Raw genomic sequence first — 24,924 nt, forward strand, 5'->3', positions numbered from 1 at the left:
TCTTGACTAGATTCACTAGGTATTGGCAGGTCCCTGTGCACCTTGCTGACAAGAAGAAAGCAGCATTCATGATGCCCGAAGGACTGCATCAATTTAATGTTACGCCGTTTGGGCTTTGCAATGATCCCGCTACTTTCGAAAAGTTTGTGGACTGGATTCTTCGTGGTCTGAAATGGGAGCTATGTTTGTGCTATCAGGTGACGTCGTAATTTTCAGACGTACTTTTTCAGAGCACAACTCCCGTTTATACCTCATTTTAGACTGCATCGAAAAGGCCGGCTTGGTTTTGAATTCTGAGAACTGCCGGTTTGGCGAATTACAAGCACTAGTCCTTTCTTCACCTGGTTAGCAAAGATGGCGTCAGGGCAGACCGCCGAAAATAGAAGCAGCCGGTGCCTTTAAGCCACCTCAGTCATTAAAATAACTCCGCAGCTTCCAGGGTTTATGCTTCTATACTTTCGACGGTTTCGTGCCTAGATTCGCGGACATTGTTTATCCTTTGACAATCCCCGCAGGGGCGTCTGCGTGAGCAGGCGTTTGGTGTGCTGCGACACCACGGACCCGAGCACAAGAGGGTTGGACCCTCCCGCGTGTCGCCGTGCGCGGCTTAGCCGTGTCTGGGGAAAGGGGGATCCTGGAGGTTGAGCCGATGCCGGGTGTTTGGACCTTTAATGCCCCCCGGCAGAGGCAACACACCTCTTCGGCCTCTGCTTCACATAGACGGCACCTCCAGACTGACCCACCTGGAGGAAATCGGCAGTCGCCTTTTCCTGTCCCCCTCTTCAATCTTTTGTCTTTCTCTCTCACTTTTCCATCTGTCCTGTCTTCTAGTCACTTCTTCTCACTTCCGAATTTCTGGGCGGCAAGGGTTAACCTGGTGTAGCTATCCAACCTTGGGTATTTTATATTAGGTTATAGCGGCGATGCATGGCTGGCGTCTGCAAGCATTCCATCCTTGTAGCGTCCCCTTGTTGGGCTCGGTGGTGGGTGGCTACCATCGCCGCCGAATTTAGCAATTTCATATGGCAAATCCTTTTCCCCCACTTCCTGATCGCTCCCTGAAAAGGGGGCGCACCGATGACACTTTCAACTTTTTCATGAAACCCAAAGAAATATTTCCCAAGTACCATGTCATTCATAGCCAACACGAAACGAAGACAGTCTGTACTATATCTCCATTTGTCGTAGCAAAATGCCTGACAGAAGCAATCGGCCCAGGTTACAAGGTAACTAAGATGGGAAGCGGAGACCTGCTTCTGGAAGTGCGTGATAAACCCCAGTATAACAAATTGTCTAAACTTGTTGCATTTGGTGACATCCCCGTCTCAGTGGGCCCTCACAGGTCAATGAACACTGTACGTGGTGTCATCTCGGATGACGACCTTCTAGAACTCAGCGAAAGCGAGCTGTTGGATGGATGGCAAGACCAAAACGTAGTAAAGGTTCAAAGAATTAAGTTAAGGCGTGACGACAAGGAAATTCCCACAAAGCATGTAATTATCACGTTTGGAACAAGTGACCTTCCAGATTCAATCGAGACGGGATATTATAAGCTCCGTGTACGACCGTACATACCCAATCCGCGCCGATGCTTCAAGTGTCAGCGTTTTGGGCATGGGTCTCAGAGCTGCCGAGGGCGCGCTACTTGTGCAAAATGTGCTTCTAAAGAACACGCCTCAGATAACTGCACTTCCACAACCCATTGTGCCAACTGTGACGGAGACCACCCCGCCTATTCGCGATCGTGCCCGTCATGGAAGAAAGAAAAAGAAATATTACAGCTCAAAGTCAAGCTAAACATTTCCTTTCCAGAGGCGCGCAAGCGTTTTTCTGCCCACAACCAGTCCAGTCCTTCCTACACCGATGTGGCGCGCCGGGGGGCAGCGTCACATCCTGCGGCGGCTGTCCGAGTCACACAGAGTGTGACAGCGGTGACACCATCAGCCCCCCTGGCAGGAGCAGCCAGTGCTGTTCCGCCCCCTACATCGCAGGGCCAGCAGTCCTCCGGGCCTGCCGGTCGCAGGGCCACTGCTCGTGCAGACCGGCCCCAAAAACCCCCTAGTGTGCCCGCGGAGCGGGCAGCAGCCAGCGCCTCTGACGAGGCAATGGATGCAATCATCACTACTCCGGCGTCCCAGGCGCCGAAGGAACGGCGTAGCTCCATGGAGCGCGTCGGGAGAAAAGAAAAATCCCGTATTACGGGGCCTGGAAAGGTCTCGTGAACTAACTTCTATCTTTCTGTACACACATCACTAACTTCTTTTCCATTATGGATACCCAAGTATTACAATGGAACGTGAGAGGACTTCTACGTAATCTTGACGATGTTAAAGAACTCCTCCGCAAATTCAGTCCAAAGGTGATGTGTGTACGAGAAACACACCTAAAATTAACACAGACGAACTTTTTAAGGCAATATGTCACTTTCCGCAAAGACCGCGACGACGCTCTCGCCTCGTCAGGGGGTGTGGCCGTAATGGTCGATAAGGGCGTTGCATGTCAGCAATTAACCCTCCGAACGTCCCTTGAAGCAGTTGCTGTCCGAGCATTGTTGTTTGGTAAACTAGTCACAATTAGCTCCATCTACATTCCCCCTTCCCATCAGCTTTCCAGAACAGAATTTCAGAGCTTCATCGATGAACTTCCTCCGCCATACATAGTCGCTGGTGACCTTAACGCTCATAGCCCCCTGTGGGGCGACTCTCGTTGCGATGCGCGAGGGCGCCTTATAGAAAATTTTCTGTTTTCTTCAGGTGAATGTGTATTGAAGAAGAAAGAACCTACGTACTACAGTATTACACATAACACATACTCGTCCATAGACTTAAGCATAGTGTCGAGCACTCTAATGCCATACCTGGAGTGGTCCGTCCTCAAGAACCCCTATGGAAGTGACCACTTCCCAATTATGTTGAACTCAACGAAACGAGATGGATGCTTGTCACCACCTCCTCGATGGAACATGGACTCGGCGAACTGGGAATTGTTCCGAGAGCTAACACACTTAGGCCGTGATGACATTGTTGCTCTTAACGTGGACGACGCCGTAGCATATCTAACTGGTTTTATTATTGACGCTGCTACAAAATGTATTAAACAAACTAGTGGACTGGCTCAGAAGCGCCGCATTCCTTGGTGGAACGAAGAATGTCGTAAAGCCCGCAAAAATCAAAACAAAGCTTGGGGATTGCTTCGCGATTCTCCTACTGCCGAAAATCTTATTAATTTCAAAACAGGTTAAATCGCAATGCAGAAGGACACGTCGACGTGCAAAGAGAGAGAGTTGGGAAAGGTACATTTCTGGAATAAATTCCTACACAGACGAGGCAAAAGTATGGAACAGGGTGAATAAATTAAAGGGCCGTGAGACGAACCCGCTGCCCTTAGTGAGTACCCAAGGAGATGGCCTGGAGAATCAGGCAAACTGTCTGGGCGAACACTTTGAATGTCTCCAGTGCATCTCATTATACACAAACATTCCTGAGGTTCAAAGAACGCGCAGAGCGACAGCCCCTCGATCGGAAATGTGCCCGAAATGAACATTACAACTGCCCGTTCAGTTTAGCTGAACTTAAAGCTTCTCTTGCTTGTTGCAACGGTTCGGCACCAGGTGCTGACCGTATCATGTATGAAATGATCAAGCACCTACACCCTGAAACACAAAAGACACTTCTCTCTCTTTTTAATGTCATGTGGGCTGCTGGTTCCATTCCATCTTCTTGGAAAGAGGCTATAGTAATCCCCATACTTAAACAGGGCAAGGACCCGTCCTTACCTAGTAGCTACAGACCCATTGCTTTGACAAGCTGTCTGTGCAAGCTCTTCGAAAAGATGATTAACCGGCGCCTAATCTGTGTCCTAGAAAGCAACGGAATACTAGATCCTTACCAATGTGGCTTCCGGGAAGGTAGGTCGACTACAGACCACCTTGTCCGCATCGAGGCAATCATAAGGGATGCCTTTATACACAAACAGTTTTTTCTCTCCGTATTTCTTGATTTAGAGAAGGCATATGACACCACATGGCGCTTCGGCATTATCCGAGACCTTTCCGCTATGGGTGTCCGCGGCAACATGTTGAGTACTCTGCAAAGCTACCTTTCTAACCGTACCTTTCGTGTAAGGGTGGGCCAGGCCTTGTCTAGGTCTTTCACCCAGGAAACTGGTGTCCCGCAGGGCGGTGTGCTTAGCTGTACACTGTTTATTGTGAAAATGAATTCTCTACGCGCGGCTATTCCACGAACGATGTTCTACTCTGTATATGTAGATGATGTCCAGATTGGTTTTAAATCGTGCAACTTTGCTGTCTGCGAACGACATGTCCATCATGGCTTAAATAAAGTGGCTAAATGGGCTGATGAAAACGGTTTTAGGTTGAGCCCACAGAAAAGCACATGCGTCCTTTTCACTAATAAGAGAGGAATAGTACCAGACCCTGCTATTGAGCTGTCTGGTACCACATTACCTGTAAGCAAAGAGCACATGTTTCTAGGCATCATATTGGACTCAAAACTCACATTCGTTCCGCACATGAAATATTTGAAGGCTAAGTGCCTGAAAACAATGAACTTATTGAAGCTGCTGTCGCGTACAACATGGGGCAGTGACAGGAAATGCATTTTGAACTTGTACAGGTGCCTTGTCGGCTCACGACTTGACTACGGGGCGATAGTTTACCAGTCTGCTGCACCCAGCGCTTTAAAAATGTTGGATCCTGTTCAACATTTAGGAATCCGCCTCGCGACTGGGGCCTTCAGGACAAGCCCCGTACAAAGCCTTTATGTGGAAGCGAACGTGTGGTCGCTCCACCTTCAGAGGACTTATGCCAGCTTTACATATTTCCTTAAAATAAATTCAAACCGTACACATCCTACCTATTTTACCATAAACGATACCACATCTGCCACACTATTTAATAATCGACCAACAGCGAAGCAGCCCTTCTCGCTACGCGTGAGAAAGCTCAGTGAAGAAATGGGTGCTGCACTACTTGAACATTGCCTAATGCCTCCAGCGAAGCTGCTACCGCCTTGGCAGTGGCAGCTGGTTGAATGTGACACATCGTTTATTGAAGTCACAAAACACGCGCCAGATGCACACATTCAAATGCACTTTTTAGAACTAAAGTCAAAATACTCTTGCCCTGAATTTTACACAGACGCATCAAAGTCACATGCTGGCGTTTCCTATGCGGCAGTCGGTCCGTCCTTCTTGGAATCCGATGTACTTTATCCCCACACAAGCATCTTTACGGCAGAGGCCTATGCAGTACTATCGGCGGTGAAACACATTGATAGATTGAAACTCCAAAAGGCTGTAATATTTACCGACTCTTTAAGCGTTGTTAAAGCGTTAATGATGCCGCAAAAACATAAACACCCTGTAATTATGAACCTCTACTCAGTGATCTGCTCTGTTTATGCATCTAAACAACAAATCATAATATGCTGGGTGCCTGGGCATAGAGACATCGAGGGTAATGTTCTTGCCGATCAAATGGCCACATCAATAACATCGCACGATATTAATCCTACCGCTGCTGTCCTTGTAACAGATTTGAAACCTTTCTTGCGGAAGAAACTGCGAAGCTACTGGCAACGTTTGTGGGATGCGCAAACAAATAATAAGCTTCACTTGATTAAGCCACAGTTAGGTTTCTGGCCCTCTGCATCAAAAACACGGCGAACTGATGTCCTATTCTGTCGCCTCAGAATAGGACACACATATGGTACCCACAATTTTCTATTGAATGGTAATGATCCTCCAACCTGTGGTAGATGTGGCGAGAGGCTCACCGTTCTTCACGTCCTCCTGGAATGTAGGGAAGCCGAGAGAGAGAGGAAGAAACATTTTCCTCTGGCATACCGCTGTTCTATCCCTCTTCATCCTGCTATGTTTCTTGGCAAAGAACCGCTTTTCACTACCAAACCAGTCCTCGCTTTTTTGAATGATGTTGTCTTGCATGTTATCAGCCCAAGAAATACGTAATGCATCCTCTCTCAAGAGGATGCCACTGTGATAATAGTTCAGTTTAGCCTCTGACATATCTTAGTATATCATCAATCTTTTACAATGCATCCCTCGTATCCATAGCACACTTCATTAGTCATTGCCATATTCTTAGTCTCTATAGATTTTACGCAATTTACAGCGACTATTTTAGGCCTCTTTACAGCCATGCCACATCTGTTTTATCCACACCTTCTAATTCACCATTCATATACCACTGACACGTCATTATCATCGCCTTGGCGCTCTTTGGCCGCATCTGGCCCTTGCGCCAAAAAACTCCAAGAATCAAATCAATCCTTTGACAAGTCCCTTGCTAAAAGACAGCCCATACGAGTTGACACCTGAATGCGACGGGGCATTCTCTGAACTCAAGCTTCTGCTGACATCAGAAGCGTGAGAAGCTTTCCTCTGTCCACAACGGAGGATAACGCGGGCAATCTCGAGACTGTTTTGCTGCCGTCTTCCAGCAGGAACAGCGCAATGTTTTAAGTTTGGACCCCCTGTTCGCCGAGGCCTGCAGTCCCAACGCCAGTGGTCGCTTTTTTCTTCGCGATGGATTGTTATACAAAACAAATTATTCAGCAAAGGGCACGCGGTATTTTCTGGTTGTTACCGAAAGCCTGCAATGTGACGTTCTCCGTGTCATGAATGATGATCCGACGTCAGGCCATCTTGGATTCCTTCGCACCTTACATCGAATAGAGAAGCGATTTTACTGGCCTAAGATGCGACATTCCACTAAACAATGTATGTCGAGCTGCGATAAGCGCCAGCGTCACAAGCCAACTACAAGCGCTCCGCAAGGCCTTCTTCATCCTGTAGTGCCGCCTACTACACCTTTGTAGCATGTTTTTATTGACCAGCTAGGACTGTTTCCACGATCTTCGAACAACAACCGCTGGGTCATCGTCTGAGTCGATCACCTAACTAGATACGTGGAAACTGCTGCGATATCTTCGTCCACACATACTTGCATCGCTGCTTTCTTGTTACACAACGCGATTATTTGTCAAAGTACACCTCGCGTAATTATCAGCGACCGTGGTTGCCAATTCGTCGCTGACGCTGTGGAAGGATTGCTTAGGCTCTGCACTTCGCAGTTCCGCCACTCAACACCATATCGTCCCCAGACGAATGGCCTTGTCGAACGTACCAACTGAACCCTGACCAACATGCTGGCTATATGTCTATCATCTAATCACAGGAACTGGGATGACATCCTACCGTTTATTACCTATGTCTAAAATACAGCGAAGGACGAAACTACGGACTAAACACCTTTCTACCTGCTCTACTCTCGGGCACCGCGTAGCTGCCTCGATACCATTTCCCGTTTACACTGCATACAGAGGACTCGGTTGACAAAACTGTGCCGTGCTGAAGAAGCCCGACAAACTGCTCGCGTGCGTACACTGGCATCACAAGATCGCTCCAAGGAGCGGTATGACCGCCGCCACGACTCAGTTTCATTCCAAAAAGGTGACTTGGTGCAGCTGTGGGCACCTCAGTGCAGACGCAGGTTATGCCAAAAGTTCTTGGCTCAGTATACCGTTCCCTTCACAGTCATTGACCGCATTAGGGATTTAACATATGTGGTCTCCCTTGTAAGATCACCAGGGGTGCTATGCAGGATGCCCCGAGTTTGGCGAAACTCGGGATCTTCACGAGCTCTGGCGACGCCCCAAGATGAAAGAACTAATGGTAACGAGACAAAGTTTGTCCGTCGGCACACCTCCAGTTTCATTGGTCTATCTAGATTCACTCTGGGTGGCCATCATCCCTTGGGCGTGGCCATATGGGCGGTCGACAAACTGGGGCTCACGTGATCGGTCGGTGCATGGTCGTGCATTCTTTCACTTGTTTGTCGTTCCACCGAGTGCATTAGAGGCACAAGCAAGTTATCAAATAAATGCATTTAGTACAATGATATTAGGCACATTACCGTAGGGTATAGGTGTTTTAAAGTTTACAAATTGTACACTGAATGTGTATTAGACTAATTTGTAGTTTAATCGTTTCGCGTTATACCACGAGGGCACGCTCGCCCTCCTCTTTCTTCCTATGGATTGGATTGGCGCGGCTCGCTACGTGCTTGCGCTAGCATTTCCGAGTACAGATTGGTGTGCGCTTGGTTTTCGCACTGGGCTTTGAAGAGATCGCTGATTGCTCTTTCTCTTTCCTCTAGATTTAATTCGCGCGGCTCCCTACGTGCTTGCGCTCCCATTTCCGAGCACAGATTGGTGTGCGCCTGATTTTTACACTGGGCTTTGAACAGATCGCTCGTTGCTCGCGCTAAAGTAAGGCTTCGAGACGAAGGGAGCGTCGGCTAGCGCAGAAGTGGTTTGCCGCGCGCTTACCGTGTAAGCACTCAGGAATGTCGGAAAACACTCATGCAAGGATAAAAAAACTACGCTTTATTTTCTTTTACATTGTGACGCACCTTCATACTGGCTAGCGCCGAGCGATGGCTTCTAACAACCGCAGGAAAGAGTCTTTATACTGGGTAGCCCCAGCGATCCGTGGCTTCTAACAAATGCAAGAAAGGGTCTTTGCAGCGCACGTGGCCGTTGAGTGCCACCACAGTCATCCCAGGCGGGACTCCAGCATCAGTGCAGTTACTCTGTACCCACTGCTGACGAGGTGGCGCTTCACTTTTTGACAATAACTTTATATTTTTCGCGTGTGAACGCCCGTGTTGGTTTCCACAAAGTGCACGCTGTGGTTAACTGTCTCCCAATGCAGATTAAGGCATAGCCCCGTTAGCATCCACTGAATTTGGACACAGTTGTATGCGGCCAATTCGTCACTATGAATAATGGTCCCCGGTTGAACATTGGCTGCAATAATGGCGCCTAGCGTCGCCGCCTTTCGTCGGTCGACCTTGAAAAGTAGCAGCACCCCTCAGGTCGCGCAGACCATGCCGAAGACCCATGGGCCACCATCTTTAACACCACCGTAGTTTTGGCGGCTCGGCGGAACGTTGTCGCCCGTCATTAGGCGGCCTCGATTGCATTTTTGCTCGCCGCGAAGAAGGCACTCGTCAATTTGCGCTGTCTTCCTGGGGCCACCGAGTGGAGCTCGCGCCAGCAGCTCGTCCTTTTGCGACCTTACGGGGGTAGCTCCTCCAGTCGGCGATGGCGTGCTCCGATAGAGGAAACAAGTCTACGGTCTCTTTCAACATCCATATGTCTACGCTTTTGCTCACGCAGTACGTGAGTGAAATCATTTGGCGCCTGGAGAGGTGGTCGTTCGGACGGCCGAGGCGGTCCGTGTTGGCGCAGTAACTTCCTTCGCCTCTCTGCCCGTGCCGTGCAGCGGTACCGTGTACCTGCCAAAACTGATTTCGGCACCAAAACTGATTTCGGCACCGGAAGGCAGCCCGGCGTCCATTCTGAGTCTTCCAATATAATGTGACTACTTCGTCTGCGCAGGTTGGTTGGTCCGGGTTGAACCCCAGGCGCTCGCAGGTGCTCCAGTACTCCGATGACGACGCCGGACCTGGCCTGGGGCTGGGGCGCGGTGGACGAGCTTGCTTGAAACAGGAGAGAGCCGAAGCGATCGCACGAACTATTCCTCCGCAGCCTAGTCACACCAGCCTACGCTGGGAAAGCATAATTTGCCCGCCACCCTATCTCCGCAAACGACGGCCTTCGCCTAACTCGTCACACAGCCAGCGCACTCACGTTTTGGAAAGGCAAAAATGACGCTGAAACTCTACGTTGGACATGTAGGTGAACGGGTCCAGATGGTCATATTGACGCTTGCTGCCGCTGGATGCGATTACACAGGCTGCTGCTGCCGCCACCATGTTCCCGAGTTCAACTCGAGGGGGGTTTCGCGATGTACGAGTTTGGCCCGAGTTCGCGTGTCAATCAAAACCATACGTCACGCCCCGCGCGAGGCATGTAACTCTTGTGCGCGCGCCCGCCACAGTTGGGCCACGCCCGACTTTCCGGCGACAGCGACGTGGTGCGGAACTGAGAGGCATCAACAATCTTGACCGCCGACAGAAAATACGCACAGCACACTGTCATCGGTGATGCACTGTAACTGAGAACCACTATCAAAAACAAAGCGGGGACTTTCGCTGGCTCATGCATCTATCTTCTTAGGCTGTGATGGCCCCACAACATGGTTCATTGTCTGCATTGTAGCGACGTAGCGCACAGCAAATCATTATCGGAACGACACTGTAGCTGCTTGCAAGGTGTCGATGCGCCGTGGTGGATGACGATGCTGAGCAGTGCGTAGTGTTTTCCAACGTAAAGGTAGCGCAGCTGTTGTTTGAGATGGCTGCTCTGTCATCGGTGGTGTATCGGATCTGCAGTGTCGCAAACACGGTCAGCGCTGAGAAACGCTCGCTTTTTTAAACCCAGTGCGATGGCATTTCTTCATCACAAGCACGGCACACTAAATAGTTGCAACCCCTTCCTGCGTTCGAAGTTTAATTTCATAACTGCACACAGGCGCCATCACCCGCCAAAATGCGATTGCTGCGCTGTCGTTACTATATCCATCTGCGATCGCTGTTAGCTCAGCAGCAGAGGCAAACGGCAAGCACATTGGAGAGAACAACACACTCAAATTCTGCGTATACATGCGAATGGAGGCACCTTCACTGCGCAAGCGATGACAAGCGATGAATTGTGTCACTGGGCAGCGCGCTCTTGTTTGCAATGCATCGCGGGGGCTTCGCGCACGCAGATAAACGGGCGCATTTTCACTGTGCTGCGTCACTATGGACCCTAGAATACCGCACAGACATTTTGCAGTGACAACCGTGGCTCCCGTCGTTTCAGTTGGTAAAGCGGCGGCCTTAATAGCAGCCTCAGTGAAGCACCTGCGCTGAACAACCATGCCGCAGCGCTGCGTGGCCATTACCCTAATAGTCAGGAAATGGAAAGATCACTGTCATGACTGACTTTATCAATGATTAGAGTGCCTCGATGCGCGCGGGCATCAAGGCACCCTATCAAGGATAGCACTGCAGTGCCCCTGGCGACTGCTCACCGTATGAACTCCCTCGTGCCTGCGACGCTCTAAAATGTATCCGCTTGTAAGCTTTCGCCTCACTGTCGCCACTCGCGGCAAAAAAGTGCAAAATTTAATAATTCGCTCGATCTCTGTTTGTCATCAAACATTTATGGCATTCCAAACGAAAAACAGATACTTCAAGAAATAAAATGCTTCTTATTTTATTTGTTGTATTTGAACGTAATCGATTGAGGGAAAGTGTAGGCGCAAAAATGCACCGCATATGCCCTGTTCGCATTCGACGGAGGATAGAAAGATAATGCTCGAAAGAGGAGGCACGCCCTTTACGCGCCCTAGAAAGGCGTGGCAAGTGGCTCACGGCAAGTGTGCAGATAGACAGCGGTACAGTCACGGTATTGAGAAATGCTGATAATACGTTGATAACAATACGCGGCGCTGGCGCGTTTTGCTGCGCAGTCTTCTGTGCTTGAAGCACGGAATCACTGTGCAGCGCAGGGTGCGCTCATGTTGTCATACGCGGCTTTATCTCGACATTTCTTTTTGCCTGCTGTTCTTGCACGTTCCTTGCTATCTCCTTTCACTGACTGTCATCGAGCAAACTCGGGTGAAACTCGTACGAACGAGAAACTCGGCGCATCCTGCATAGCACCCCAGGATACCGCTCTAACGCTACTCAACTTGCGCATGTTACGCGCCTCAAGCGATATCACTTTATAACTCGGCCCTAACTCCCATGGTGGGCATCATCTGCGAAACGGGGAATGTAATGCCTTCGTTGGGGTGAAAGGAAGAAGAGGAGGACGACGGATCTTTTGGTGCGGATCGCAGAGCAAAACCGGTGCTGGACTGTTTTCCTAAACACTCATTCACCTGTAAATAAACACACATCACCCGTGACAATATAATTCTTTGTCTGAAAACAAAAATAGTAAAGGGTTGTTTGTTCTTATCTGAAGACACCTTGCGGTAGGTTTCACAGAGCTTTCTTCAAAATTGCAAGTACCATGTTTTTGTTTTGTTTTTTACAGAAGAAACACGAAAATTGAGTCGTGTTAGGAGACCTTTCTCATGCTTAGCACCAAATTCATAGCTAGATGAGCGCTCTTTTTAAGATTATGTGATGTTCATCTTTCCGGATTTCTTAACAAATGTTGTGAACTTTATTGTCGCGTTCAGTGAGTGTTAGCAGTAACGTCGTTAATAACGATACCAATGGTTCAACACACGCCCTTGACGGACACGCGAAGCGACAATTAAAAATTTGGAAGGAATGCTATGAAGAATGAATTATTGCATTTGGTGCCGTAAAAGGTCCTTCAGCTGTGCAATAATGTAGCCATCCCCAATCGTAGATCCTAACAATTAAATGTCGAAAGGAATAAACTTTATTGAAAGGGCCGGCAGTTTGGTTTTGGTGGCCTTAGATGGCGGCTCGAAGTCCTTGGACTAGGGCAGCACCTTCGGCTTGCTGGACGGCCCAGAGCTGGTCAGCCAGCTCCGAAATTTTCAGGGCCACCTCCCAGCGGCGTCGACGCCGATGGAGAAGGTCCCCGGCGGCTCCTGCAGCTGGGCTGACGGCGGGAAGGAGCGAGCTCGAGGCTTCCTGTATTCTGGTAACGTCTGCCATTATGGGCGCGTCGCTAACGGCGGCAGCTTCGGTACCGTTGTTGCCGGCACATTCCCAGAGCATGTGTGGCAGCGTTGCTCTGTGTCCGCACGCTTTACACGCATCAGTCGATTATAAGCTGGGGTAACAGTATCGTAAGACGGCCGGGCTAGGGTAACTGTGTGTTTGCAGTAAGCGTAAGGTTAACGCCTCGTTACTGAATAATTTAACATGCGGTGGCGGGAATTTGCGTCTTTCGAGTCTGTAGCATTGGGCTAGGTCTATGAACGTGGTCAGGCGATCGCCTCACTGCCATTGTAATTGTTGTTGTTGCTGCGTATCTGTCGTAGTGTCTCAATCCAGCAGATCTGACGCCCCGCACTCGGGGGAGGAGGCGCCGGACACGTAATCTGCCACGGCTCGGCGAGTGAGACCTCGAGCCCCGACGTGGGCCGCCTCGTTGCACGCGAGCGGGACGTCGGTGTGTGCCGAGGTCCAGAGGAGGAAGACCGTAGAATTTTACCTTTGCGAGAGCGACGACACGTTCCCGTCTTCCCAAATTTGTTGTATGCGGGCCGCTTCCGGCGAGACGTGGCCAAGCGCGAAGCTTCGGACTGTCGCCTGCGAGTCGCTGACCACGATCGCAGCGTTCGGCATCGTGGCGACCGCTAGCGTTATCGCGGCTTCTTCTGCCGCCCCCGTGTGTCCCGTGGTCACTGTGGCACTCGCGAGACATTTTCCCGTGCGGTCTACATCCGCGACCACGTGTGCACTTCTTCCTTAGTCATATCGCGCGGCGTCTACGTACACCGCCTCCTCACTGTTACCAAACTTTTGAAGGTCGCTAGCTCGCTTGTTGCGTCGCCCGACGTGGTGCGTCAGATGAATGTTCTTGTGAATCGGTGGGATGATCAGGCGGTCGCCGAACGAGGCCGGAACCGCCTTTTTTTTTCTCCATGCTGAGAGTGGTACATGATACCGAGCGACTCGAGGTTGCGTCGACCCGTCGTTGACTTGGATGATCGTTCGTATTGCGCAACTTCGAGCGCCTCGAATAATTCGTCAGGTGAGTTGTGAAGTCCGACCTCTAGAAACTTGTCGGTGCTCGCGTTGATTGGAACGCCTACTGCCCTTTTGAAAGCATTTCGCATCATGTAATCGATCTTGTTTTTTCCGAACCTATCCACTTGAGGTAGGGGGCGATGTACGTCATGCGACTTATCGCGTACGCCTGCACGAGACGGACGCGCAGTGTTCGCGCATACCGTTGCGTCTATTCCTGATGCCATGCAAGAGTTGGATCGTGACGTCTACCGAACGACGGAGTATGCGCACCGTCTCTCCGTTATATCCTGCAGGTGTAACCGCAGGTTTCTCATTTTGTCTACGTGCGGTACGGGAGTACCGTCTTCCGAGCTAACGCGTATTTTTTAGTATTCCCGTTCCTCTTCACGTAGGGTTTTGCGACCTCTGCTGGTGGGTTTGTAAAGTAACAGGTCGGACTTGGTCGCCGAGCACTCGAGTTCTGTTCCACGCCAGAACTCCTGCACCGCATCTACTCCCGCCTGTAGCGTTCGATCAACGTGACTGTCACAACCTCCCTCGGGAACCCAGAGGGTTATGTCATCCGCGTAGAGACTGTGATACAAACCTTCCACTTCTGTTAATTTCTCGGGTAGCCTGAGTAGAACTAAATTGAAGAGTAATGGTGGTACGATGGAGCCTTGAGGTGTGCCCGTCGGGTCCGTCTCAATTTCCGGCGATGCCTCGTCGCCGAAGCCAACGCGTGCACGTCCGCCCGTAAGAAGATCTCGAATGTAATTGTATGTTCTTTGACTTGTTTTTTTTCTGGATTAATGGCAGTACAGAGAATTTTGCTTCGATTGTTGCGTTAGAGCTAGAAGGAAATATTTGTTTTTGTAGTTCATTAAGGAATTATTATGCACTACGTACAATCATATATATTTCTGATAAAACAGAGCGAACATTCACAGTAAAAGGCTATGCAACAGTGCAGAAATGTAGGGGGTAACTATGAGCAAGTACGGAACCCGCACAAGTTCACTTACCTTGTAGCATAGATATTGCGCTTAGTGCTGAATATTTTTATCCAGGCATTCAAACTTTATTTACCTGAATCCGGATAACTTAGTGTCTACGCCCCCATCGTAAGAATATATAAAAAAAACTTCTGCTATAGTCTTGGCTTGTGTATTGTGGATAGAGTGAATGCCTTGTTGCTTCACTTGCACGCTTCTTTCGTGTACACAAATTCATGTCCTTTATATGGGCTACACTCTTTGATGTAGGCAAACATGCATGCAGCGATCTCTTGACTTGCAACGCCAGTACGCTTCCAGAGTAAGCATTGTGAGTTTACTGTAAGATGAAAATTCACAATAATACAGCATACAAAGGAGTAAGGCAATATTTCGTAAGCATATATTAACACAACACTGTTTAATTCATAACATGCCCTATGGGTTATTCCCGTGAAGGTCGTTTCAATAGGGTTTTCACAGCCGTAGTCTTTGGAGCTTATCTTCAATGCCTACTCACTTGGCTGAAAAATGTTTCCTTCCTAAGGACCTTTAACCATATTTCAGCCAACCTTAAAAAACAAGATACTATTTTTTGTGGTTTCCAGTGAGAGTGTGCGCCTAACTGAATCATTCTTGTACACTGAATCGCGAGTTTTGCAGCGCACGGAGAAACAGACATGGTGAGAAGCGTGTTCTGAAAGGACATTGACTACGAAATGGCAGCTTAATAAGAAAATTGAGCCCGACATAGCTGACGTTGTGGAACGTTGCTTAATTTGCATGGGCATATATTTCATAATTGTGCCAAGCAGCTGTGCATCCAATTGATCACGTCAGCTGCAACTGTTCTTGTAGCCTCCCGCCGAAAGGTTGAATGCGTTGCGCACAGTTAATAACCTACATCCACACTATAAGTAGCAGTATAACCCTGCGTATTGTAGTAAGTCGTTACTATGAAGGCCGCTTGCCCTTGGTGTACCGGCATCCCTCACGAGGTGCGGAGGGCACCATAGTAGAACAGAAAGGCATCCAATCAGTGGCAGCTACCTGGCCTCAAAATGACATGATATATTTTTTATTTAATTCTTGTTGTTGAAATATTTTGTCGCGATAGTAGGCAATACGTAGTACTACGCATGTGTTGAAAATGAGCACTGTGTGCCTACTCCTGTCCTCCTCTTCCTAGATCTGTACCTGTAACACATGCTGCGTAATCTGTACCTGTAACACATGCTGCTTAAGCTTACTGAGCTCTCTATCGCTGGCCTAGCGCGAGCCCCCAGCGAGTGCCGAGGCCCATCTTCATTTCAATAAATGCCAAAATAATTTTTCCAAAATGCGTAACCCAGTTAGTTAGTCACGCCCTCAGAAATATCCTCTGTTGATGTGGATGTCTGTATGCCGGGCAGTGGACTTCAGGAAGCATAAGCTTGTCGGCAATGGAAAAGAGAACTACTTTGTTTCGGCAACCAGTGCACCAGTGTTACGAGAGGCTTGATGCAATTAAATGAAGTGACATTATTGTGACGGAAGCGAGATAGAGGCGAAGGGTATATTTACAAAATATATACAGAGGAACAGCTTGTCGGCAAAGCCCTGGTGATTGCGAAGCGCGTGGCGTAGTCTGTTGCGACCGCAACCCATTTGTTTCCCGAGATGGACGTAGGGAAAGGGCCTAAAAGGTCAAGGCCTACGCGGAAGAATGGCTCTGCACGGATATCAATAGGTTGTAGCTCGCCTGCAGGCAACACTGAAGGGCGCTTGCGGTGTTGGGAGCGTTCACAAGCAGCGACGTAGCGGAGCACACAACGGTACATGCCAGGCAAGAACAACCGGCATCGGATGCGGGTGTAAGTACGCGAGACACCTAGGTGACCGCCAGTTGGTACGTCATGAAGCTGGTGAACAACACTGGAGCCTAGATGGTGAGGTAGGACAAGCAGAAGCTCTGGGCCATCTGTGCTGAGATTACGACGATACAAAATGTTGTCGTGTAGCTCAAATAGGCGAACAGAATGGTCTGGTGATGGAGAGGTAAGACGGTCGATGATGAGCCGTAAGGACGCGTCTCATCGCTGTTCGGTAGGGATATCATCCAAAGCAAGGATGTACAGTACGCAGACGTCGGAGTCAGGGTAAGTGAGGTTGGGAGTATCGACAGGGTGACGTGATAAGCAAGCAGTGTCCTGGTGCAATCGTACAGACTTGTAGTGCACAGCAAACGATTATTCTTGAAGCCGTAATGCCCAGCGGTTGAGACGCCCAGACGGATCCTTCAGCGACGAAAAGCCAGCATAGAGCATGATGGTCTGTAATTACAGAAAAAGTTCGGCCAAACAAGTAAGGTCTAAATTTGGTGACAGCCCACACTAAAGCCAGGCACTCGCGTTCAGTGATGGAAAAGTTTCGTTCGGACGAGGACAGAAGGTGACTGGCGCCGGCGATGACACGTTCCTTGCCGTGCTGTGTTTGATCAAGGACAGCCCCAATTCCATGACCACTGGCATCAGTACGAAGTTGCCTAGGCGATGAGGGGTCGAAATGGGCCAATATTGGGGGTGTAATGAGTAGGCGGACGAGGGCATAAAACGAAACTGCTTGTTCAGGTCCCCACATGAAAGGAAAGTCCTTATTCAAGAGTTCCGTAAGAGCGCGGGCGATGTCCGCGAAGTTCCGGACAAAGCGACGAAAGTAGGAACATAATCCTGCGAAACTGCGAGCGTCTTTGGCTGAAGGCGGCACGGGAAATTGTTGCACTGCTCGCACCTTGTCGGGGTCTGGTTGAACACCGGCAGCACTGACAAGGTGACCGAGCTTAGTTATCTCGCGCTGCCCGAAACGGCACTTGGCGGAGCTTAGCTGAAGGGTGGCTCTTCGGAAGACGGCAAGAACAACCGATAAACGGGTGAGGTGGCTCTCAAACGTAGGCGAGTAGACAATCACATCGTCTAAATAGCATAGACAGATGGACCACTTATATCCCCGCAGCAGAGATTCCATCATACGTTTTAAAGTTGCTGGGGCGTTACACAGTTCGAACGGCATGACCTTGAATTGGTATAGGCCACCGGGTGTAATAAACGCAGTTTTTTCGCGGTTCATAGGGTCGACTGAAATCTGCCAATAGCCAGACCGAAGGTCGATGGAAGAAAAATATTGTGGTCCATGAAGGCAGTCCAGGGCGTCATCGATACGAGGGAAAGGGTAGATGTCTTTATGAGTGACTTTGTACAAATTGCTATAATCAACGCAGAAACGCCAGCTGCCGTCCTTCTTTTAGATGCGAAGCATCTTTGCTCGGGGCTATGTCACTCCCTCCCACCCTCCTACCTCCCTCCATCCATCCAACCTCGGTGCGTCCACACCCCTACTACGCATGCGCATCCTCCTCCCCCTCCTCTCCTCTCCTTGTCTCATCGCCTCTCTTCTTGGCATTCATGCGCATCCTCCTCCCCCTCCTCTCCTCTCCTTGTCTCATCTCCTCTCCTCTCGGCATTCCTCCTCTCCTATCCGGATTGCGCAACGAATGGCAACACCTGCGGCTCGGCGCGCGATAATGCGAAGCAGCTTAGGTGCGAGGCGCTGCGGCGGCAACAATCACCAACGCCGCGCGTGTTCGGTGCGAACGCGGGCTAAACGCCGACGGCGTCGACAACAGTTCTGCGCGTTGCTGGTGCTGCTGCATATCCAAGTTTATACAGCGGATAAAACTCAAGATGTCAAAGGTGTCACAAAGTCAACGATGTCACGACAGGACGCTAGGACCCGGTAGAGATCTTAGGCCTGCGCCTGGGTCAGATCGGGAGCAGTCATCTTGTTAATGTCGTCGAGAGACGAAGGCGCGAAGTTGGCGGAGCAAGAAGGCGGCGAAACATCGGCATCCAAAGCGGCAATCTTGCAGGGGTCAAGCAAGGAAATGGTGGCCAGCGACATGCCTTGCGAGATAATCTGAGTCAACAGGCTGACGTTCAGAAGCGGCACGACCACCGTATTGTCGGCAACGGAAACAATGGCGTGAGCCAGGGCGACATCGCGGGCTAACAGGACGTCGATAATTGGAGACAAGACCTAGTCGCCATCGGTAATGTCGCGTGAAGACGTCAAAGTAACGTATGTAGCAGCTTGAGGCAGCAAACGAACGTGGTGGCGAGAGCATAAGCGTGGCGTTATGTCGGCAGGACTGTCGGGAGCATGGGGCAGCTCAAGCTGAAGAGCACCGGTCGCACAATCAATGAGGGCAGAATGAGTGGACGAAAAATCTAAGCCGAGGATAAGGTCATGGGGGCACTCCCAGATGACGGCAAATTCGACGGAAGGGGGATGACCAGCAATGCAGACGCGGGCGATGCACATCCCAAGAACGGCAGGAGTCCCTCCATCAGCGACGCGGAGAATGCGGGAGGAGGCAGGCGTGAGCACTTTATGAAGGCGTCGACGAAAATCTGCACTCATTACAGAGATGTGCGCTCCAGTGTCGATGAGTGCAGAAATAGTTACGCCATCAACATCAACGTCTAACAAGCTTCGTCTTGTCGGCAGCGTCAGAAGAGGATTTCTGGTGGCAGTCGTCAATGCAGCGTCACCTCCGGGCGCTGCATTGATTAGTTTTCCTGATAGGCACGAGCAGGGCTGAAGGGGGACGACGGGCGGCGAGCCTGTGGTGAGCGAGACGACGGGCGACGGCCTGGAGGCGAGCGTGTCTGGTTACCACGCGGTGACGGGGAGCGGCTGCTTATCCTGGTGAAAACAGGGGCGTTGGGGAAATAGGACATGGTTGAAGGCGGAAAGCGGGTGCTCTCGGGACGGCGGAAAGGGGTAGACAGCGTTCGAGGCGCCGAGGACCAGCGGGTGGCGCAGTAACACGCGACGTGGCCCATACGGTGACAAGTAAAACATATCGGCAGGGTCGCGATATCGAGTAGCGAATCGCTGCTCTTTATAGGAAGAGGGCGGACCCCACGAAGTTTGCGTTGGGCTGACAACGGGGCACACAGAGTGAATGCCCATGTTGGCAAGCTCTTACCGGACAATGGCTTGAACGAATGGAGCCGTAATCGAGCTCGAGTCACCGGCGCAGGGGTCATGGCCTCAAGCTCCCGGCGTACAATACGTGTCAGCTGGTCTGGTGGAACTGACGGTTGTGCAGATGTGCGGTCTTCGCACGAGGACGTTGCCGCCGTGTTGGGAAGCCGGGCAAATGAGTGGCAAATGCGTCGGCTTTTAGCCTGCTCAAAGCGCCGACACTCCTTGATAATAGCGTCGGTTGTGCAGATGTGCGTTCTTCACCCGAGGACGTTGCCGCCGTGTTGGGAAGCCGGGCAAATGAGTGGCCAATACGTCGGCTTTTAGCCTGCTCAAAGCGCCGTCAGTCCTTGATAATAGCGTCGACTGTAGATCAATTTTTACACATTAAAAGGCTGAAGGCGTCGTCGGCGATCCCTTTCAATATATGCCCAACCTTGTCGTCCTCCGGCATCTCGGCATCGGCCTTGCGGCATAGCGCTAATGCGTCTTCTATGTACGCGACGTAAGATTCAGTAGCCGTCTGCGCACGCGACGCGAGCGTCTTTGTCGCGGCGATCTTCCGACCAATGGGCTTCCCATACAATTCTCGGAGTCTTTATTTGCAGGAGTCCCAGCTCCCAATCTCAGTTTCATGATTATCGAACCATACCTTCGCAGTGCCTTTCAGGTAGAAGATTATATTTGCCAACATCATGGTAGGGTCTCATCGGTTGTTCTTACTCACACATTCGTACTCCGCCAGCCAGTCTTCTATGTCTGCGTCAACGGAACCGGAGAAGGTGCCAGGATCCCGGGTTGCACAAGCACGACCGTTGAAGTGGCGGGCGCTGATGTTGACGCTGTGTCTTCCGCCATTGCAGACAGATGTCCGAAACGACGGCCGCTGCGAAGTTCCGTTGCGAGGCGAGACGTACCCCGCACCTCCACCAAAGTGTGACGGAAGCGAGATGGCGGCTAAGGATATATTTACAAAATATATACAGCGGAGGCTTGGGCAAGAAATGTCAGATCGGGCCCAAGTGCCAGCGTCTTCATCGTCGTCTTTGTCGCTCTGCCAAGCATCGCGTTGATCCATGTGTGTATCCTTACGGAACAATATATTAATTACAGGCTGCGGATGGTTTGTTACGGCGGCATATTTTCCGCATTCTTGAATGTATATATATATATATATATATATATATATATATATATATTGTTACGCGGGAAAGAGACCGTTTGTCACCCTTACGGATGAAGGGGCTGTTTATTGTAGGTTGCGAAGGGTGAGCGCAAGAGCGGCCAGCTGGTTGGTGAACCCAGAGTCATCCTCTTCCTCTTTGCCAACCCAGGCACCGCAAGCACGTTCACCGGTCATTGTTTTCCTCACTAACGCGTCCGTGCAACATTCCTCTCGTCCCAGACGAAGCCCACCGGGCGAGTCAATCCAGTTGTCTTGACGTGAACAATTTCAAGCGGGTGACATGGACCACTTGGGTCTTGGCAGCGTTTCTACCACTCACTGTGAGGCTAGCTATGGTATAAGTGACCTCCGTGAGTCTGTTAAGAATAACAAATGGTCCATCGTAGGTGGCCAAAAACTTTTGGCATAACTCGCGCTTCCGTACAGGAGCCCACAGCCACACTAAATCACCAGGGTGATAGGTTACCGGACGGTGGCGAACGTTGTAGCATGCTTTTGATCTCTCCTGCGATGCGAAAGTGCGTAAACGAGCAATACGACGCGCTTCCTCGGCAAGACAGAGGGCCTCTGCGACAGTGGGATTTTCGTGACTACAGAAAGGGAAAATAGTGTCGATTGTGTACCGGGGTGGCCGTGCGTACATCAGGAAGAAAGGGCTATAGCCGGTAGTCTCGTGCCTGGCGGTGTTGAACGCGTACGCGATAAAAGGCAGTACGTTATCCAAGTTCTTGTGGTCGGATGAAACATACATAGATAGCATGTTTATAATTGTTCGGTTGTTGCACTCCGTAAGGCCATTTGTTTGTGGATGGTATGGTGTTGAGTGACGCAAGTGGGTTTCACACAAACGAAGGAGCTCCTCCACATCTGCTGTGAATTGTCTTCCACGGTCCCTGATGATCACGCGAGGCGGACCATGTCGCAGGATGACATATTGTGGCAGAAATGTTGCAACGTCAGTGGCAGTTGCTGAGGGCACGGCCGCCGTCTCTCAGTATCGTGTGAGGTAGTTGACGCAGACAATTATCCACCGATTTCCCTAGGCTGATTTTGAAAAAGGGTCCACGAAGTCAATTCACACTTGTTGGAAAGCTTTGTTTGGAGGCGGGATCGGCTGCAGGAGACCGGCTGGACCAGTAGATGTACTTTTGTGGCGCTGACACTGCATGTAGCTGGCCACATACGTCTCAACAAACTGTCGCATTCCAGGCCAATAAAAGCGTTCCTGAATCCGGTAGAACGTCCTCGCCGAACCTAAATGGCCAGACGTAGGGTCGTCTTGCATAGCACTCAGAATCGCTATGCGAAGGCATTCCGGCACTACTAGAAGAAAACGTGCGCCAGTGCCGGAAAAGTTCTTCTTATACAGGAGTCCATCACGTACGCAGAAACCGTGTGCTGTGGTAGAGGCGGTCGTAGCGGTGAAGAGCGGTGTTAATTAAGCGTCCTTTCGCTCTTCGGCTTTGAAACAGTTGAAGTGTGGAAAACACGGCGACAGAGAAGCCACAAGGTGATCGAAGTCGTCGGCGTCACAGTCCGTAGTGCTAAGTGGCATACGCGAGAGGCAGTCCGCGTCAGCGTGTCGTCGACCTCTCTTATAAGAGACGCTGAAGCTGTATTCTTGCAGTTGGAGCGCCCAGCGCGCAAGGCGGCCACAAGGGTCACGAATATTTACAAGCCAACACAATGAGTGGTGGTCGGTGACAACTGTAAAGGGACGTCCATACAGGTAATAACGAAACCGCTGAACCGCAAATATTACCGCGAGGAATTCTTGTTCCGTGACAGTGTAGTTCTACTCAGGCCTACTTAAGGATCAACTTGAATATGCGATTACGTGTTCGTGGTCACCGTGGCGTTGAACGAGGGCGGCGCCAATACATATGCCACTGGCATCCGTATGGAGTTCCGTCGCAGCTGAAGGATTGAAGGCCGTGACGTCAGCAGAAACTTCAACCGACGAAAAGAAGAGTCACACTCCGGAGTCCACCCAAAGAGGGTGTCCTTTTGTAGCAGACATGTCAGCGGATACGCGACGTCGGCAAACATAGGGATAAAGCAGCGGAAGTAGGAACAAAGCCCCAGAAAACTACGGAGCTCCTTGACAGAACCTGGTGCTCCAACGCCTGCTGTCTTGTGGGGATCAGGGCGCATGCCGTCCTTATCGACGAGGTGCCCAAGAACAAGGGTTTGGCGGCCTCCGAGGTGAAATTGCTTTTTTTTAAACGACGCCAGCGTTTCTGATGCAGCTCAGGACAATATTCAGACGCGAGTTGTGTTCGCTGAAGGTGCGGTCAAAGATGACGACGTCGTCGAGGTAGCATATGCAGATGTTCCACTTCAAGCCGCACAGAATAGTGTCCATAAATCTCTCGAAAGTTGCCGGAGCGTGGCACAGTCCAAATGGCATCAAATTAAATTCAAAGAGCCCGTGAGAGGTTATGAAGGCAGTCTTTTCCTTGTCTTCAGGATGCATCGGAATTTGCCAGTAGCCGGATCGTAAGTCTACTGAGGAAAAGTAAGAGGCGGAATTAAGGCAGTCTATTGTGTCATCAATATGTTGGAGTGGGTACACGTCCTTTTTTGTTGCAGCATTCAATCGGCGATAGTCGACACAAAATCTCCAAGAAACATCCTTCTTTTTAACAAGAATCACTGGAGCTGCCCACGGACTCTCTGACTCTTGTATTACTCCCTTTTTCATCATTTCGTGCACTTGGTCGTTAATAATCTGGCGCTCTGATGGTGAAACGCGATATGGCTTTTGTCTAATCGGATTGGCTGAGCCCGTGGTGATGGGATGGCGTGTTCGTGACGCGGGGATTGCAGGTTTATTGTCCTTCTGCGGAAAGTCGAATACCGAGACGTGCTTCGAAAGCACACCCATTAGCGTTCGGCGTTCACTCGTGCTGAGCGATTTATTTACCATCGCCAAAAGGGTCGTTTCCCAACTGTGGCCATCATGTTCTGCCGGCACTTCTGTAAGTTCAGCCGCCGATAAATACGCATGTTCCCGGACGAAGGCTAATCTCAAGCTATTTGGTAGTACCACGGGCTCCGTAGAACAATTTACGATCCACAAGTCAGCGCGTCTGCCTTTGATCGATACCACACAATGGGAGCCAACACATTCTTCTTCATACAGTTCATGTGCATCGGTTCTACGGTAGCATCGGAGCTGTCAGAATCGGCGCCACAACAGACAACGGGAACACAAATGGTAGATGATGCAGGTACGACCGTATCGCCACAAACACACAGTGTAGTTTCAAGATCTACAGGGTTCTCCAGGAGTCCTGACGGCATCCTATGACTTATGAATACCTTACCTGTGCGGCAGTCGACAGTGGCACCACACTCCCGTAAGAAGTCTATGCCGAGAATAACATCATTGATCGAACGAGGAATAATCACAAACTCTGTCGTAAAAGCATGGCCTCCCAAAAACACGTCAACACTACATACACCAATAGGTCGCAACGGCTCGCCACTCACTCCCCAGAACTTTGAAGCATCGTCCCATTTGAGCATGACCTTTCGCCCTAACACGTCTTTAAAAGCGACACTCATAACCGAAATTGTTGCGCCTGTGTCCACCAGAGCCATCACAGGTACATTATCCACAAAAAACGCACTTTGTTTTTAAGCATCAACACAGGAGGTATTTCTGTCAGTAGAACATCTCCAGTGACCTCACCTCCATCGGCCGCGCTGGCTAGTTTTCCGGTGACGAAGGGGACCTGGTGCGACGTAGCGGTGATGGAGAACGGGATGCACGAGGACGCGGTGGGGGCGTCAAACTCCTCTCAGATGCCCGGGAGCGATTCGGGGAGCTGCGCGGCCAGTACTCGTAGCCAGACGATGCGTGTGCTGGCCATGGGACAACATGGGGCCGTTCGCAGGGCCGTGAAAACTCTGAGGGCTGGCCATACCACGTGGTCATACGCTGGTTACAAAACCGCGATATATGATCCGGGACACCGCAAGAGTAACACACCGGGGGACGTCGAAACCTTGGTTGTTCGTCGATGAATAGAATATTGTCATTTTCTCTTCTGCAT

General features: G+C 50.4%; 1 protein-coding gene across 3 annotated transcripts in view; it reads right to left on the minus strand.

Moving 5' to 3' along the window:
- Nucleotides 1-14,729: 14,729 nt before the first annotated feature.
- Nucleotides 14,730-24,924, minus strand: part of LOC119453761 (uncharacterized) — a 127,753-nt gene continuing 117,558 nt past the window's right edge. For all 3 annotated transcript variants that reach the window (XM_049668475.1, XM_037715814.2, XM_049668474.1), the window contains one exon: nucleotides 14,730-14,992. In XM_049668475.1, the coding sequence (XP_049524432.1) occupies nucleotides 14,856-14,992 (137 nt within the window). In that variant the 3' untranslated portion in view covers nucleotides 14,730-14,855. The remainder of the gene's footprint in view (nucleotides 14,993-24,924) is intronic.

This window comes from Dermacentor silvarum, chromosome 5, assembly GCF_013339745.2.
Source record: "Dermacentor silvarum isolate Dsil-2018 chromosome 5, BIME_Dsil_1.4, whole genome shotgun sequence".
NCBI lineage: Eukaryota > Metazoa > Arthropoda > Arachnida > Ixodida > Ixodidae > Dermacentor > Dermacentor silvarum.